The following is a 1,349-nucleotide window of genomic DNA, read 5'->3' as shown; positions in this document are numbered from 1 at the left end:
CTGTGGAGGTGTCGTGCGGGGCCGGCGGTGCGCTGCGTGTACGCCCCGCTGCTGAGAGCGAGTGGCTTACATGCGGTGCGGGCAGCCGTGTGTCTGCATGTGGGAAGTACGCAGACCTCTGCCGCCAGCGTACCGCAAGGGTAAATGATTACGCAGCGACAACAACGAGAACTGCAATCATTGCTACTACTGTTAATGGACAGCCAAAGGCAGTGATGGCTCTTTTTAATAGTAAAACCGCCTGGGGTGATTATTTGTGGGACCTTCCTTCTGGAAGTGGTACCGATTCACGTCAGTCAAGTGGTGGTAGTGAAAACGGTAATGGTCAACAGGGAGGACCGGGAAAGCAAGTAACAAACCAAAAACTGGAAGGAGGACCAGGCGCACCTGCAGGCCCTGGTCCGGAGTCTATAGGCCCTGGGGATGGCGAAGGTGCAGAAGAACACGCCGAAGTCAATCATTCAAATACAACAGATGGTGTTCAATTGAAGACGAAAGGGCAAACTGATGATCGAACTTCAGATGACCTTCTTAAAGAAGGTAAACATGTTGTGCCTATACCAAGTACGGCAAATAATTCATCATTCTCTCACTCCGAACGTGAAACTTCTTCTTCTTCAACCAAAATAACTACTCCCGCACAAGACGTGCCTGCTCCCAGCGTAACAACAACAGCAACAGTTACCAGCACACAGAATGCCGGTGAAGGAGCAGCAGAAGAAGAATCTACTGCAAAAGGGAGTGAACCCTCTGTGACCACACCGTCTGCTAATACTAATACTGTCTCCTCTGAGTCTCATGGTCAAACGAGAGAAAGTGAACCCAGTGATGCTACGGAACAGTCTTCTTCTTCAAGCACGAACACTGTCACTGAAGCAGCAAACCCCACTCCATCTCCTGCACCCAACGCAGAGATCAACAACATCGCATCCACTATGCAGAATAACAAGGCTAATGTTGACAGCAGTGTCAGTCCTGTGTGGATGCGCACTGCAGCACCGCTGCTGATTGTGGTTGTGTTGTTCTCCGCTACCCTGTACTGAACGGTGAGACTCACTTGAGGACAAATAATAATAATAATGGTTAAACTAACATAATCATAATTGCGTATATCCACTCCATGGATGAATAAAATAATAATCTGTTTACCTGCATTCTCTTCTAATTCGAATTTCTTTTCTTTTCACTTTTATGTGTGTGTTCTTTTTCTAATAATTTCATTACTTGCTTTTCCCGTTGTGTGTGTGTGCAGAAAACTGGGCTGTTCTGCTCACTGACGGTATACATCTCTTGCTAGTACACACAGATGTGTGTGTGTGTACACAGTAATTTAATATACATAAACTAGA

The 1,349-nt window shown here is 46.7% G+C and overlaps 1 protein-coding gene across 1 annotated transcript; it reads left to right on the top strand.

The window, feature by feature from the left end:
* Positions 1-2: 2 nt before the first annotated feature.
* TM35_000471460 (uncharacterized protein) lies at positions 3-1,043 on the top strand (the record flags this gene model as incomplete). Its single annotated transcript, XM_029030406.1, has 1 exon — positions 3-1,043. A coding segment is annotated over one exon (1,041 nt), but the record flags the coding sequence as incomplete, so codon positions are not given.
* Positions 1,044-1,349: the final 306 nt, after the last annotated feature.

This window comes from Trypanosoma theileri (assembly GCF_002087225.1).
Source record: "Trypanosoma theileri isolate Edinburgh chromosome Unknown TM35_Tth_47_V1, whole genome shotgun sequence".
Lineage (NCBI taxonomy): Eukaryota > Euglenozoa > Kinetoplastea > Trypanosomatida > Trypanosomatidae > Trypanosoma > Trypanosoma theileri.
This window is presented reverse-complemented; position numbering and strand designations above follow the sequence as displayed.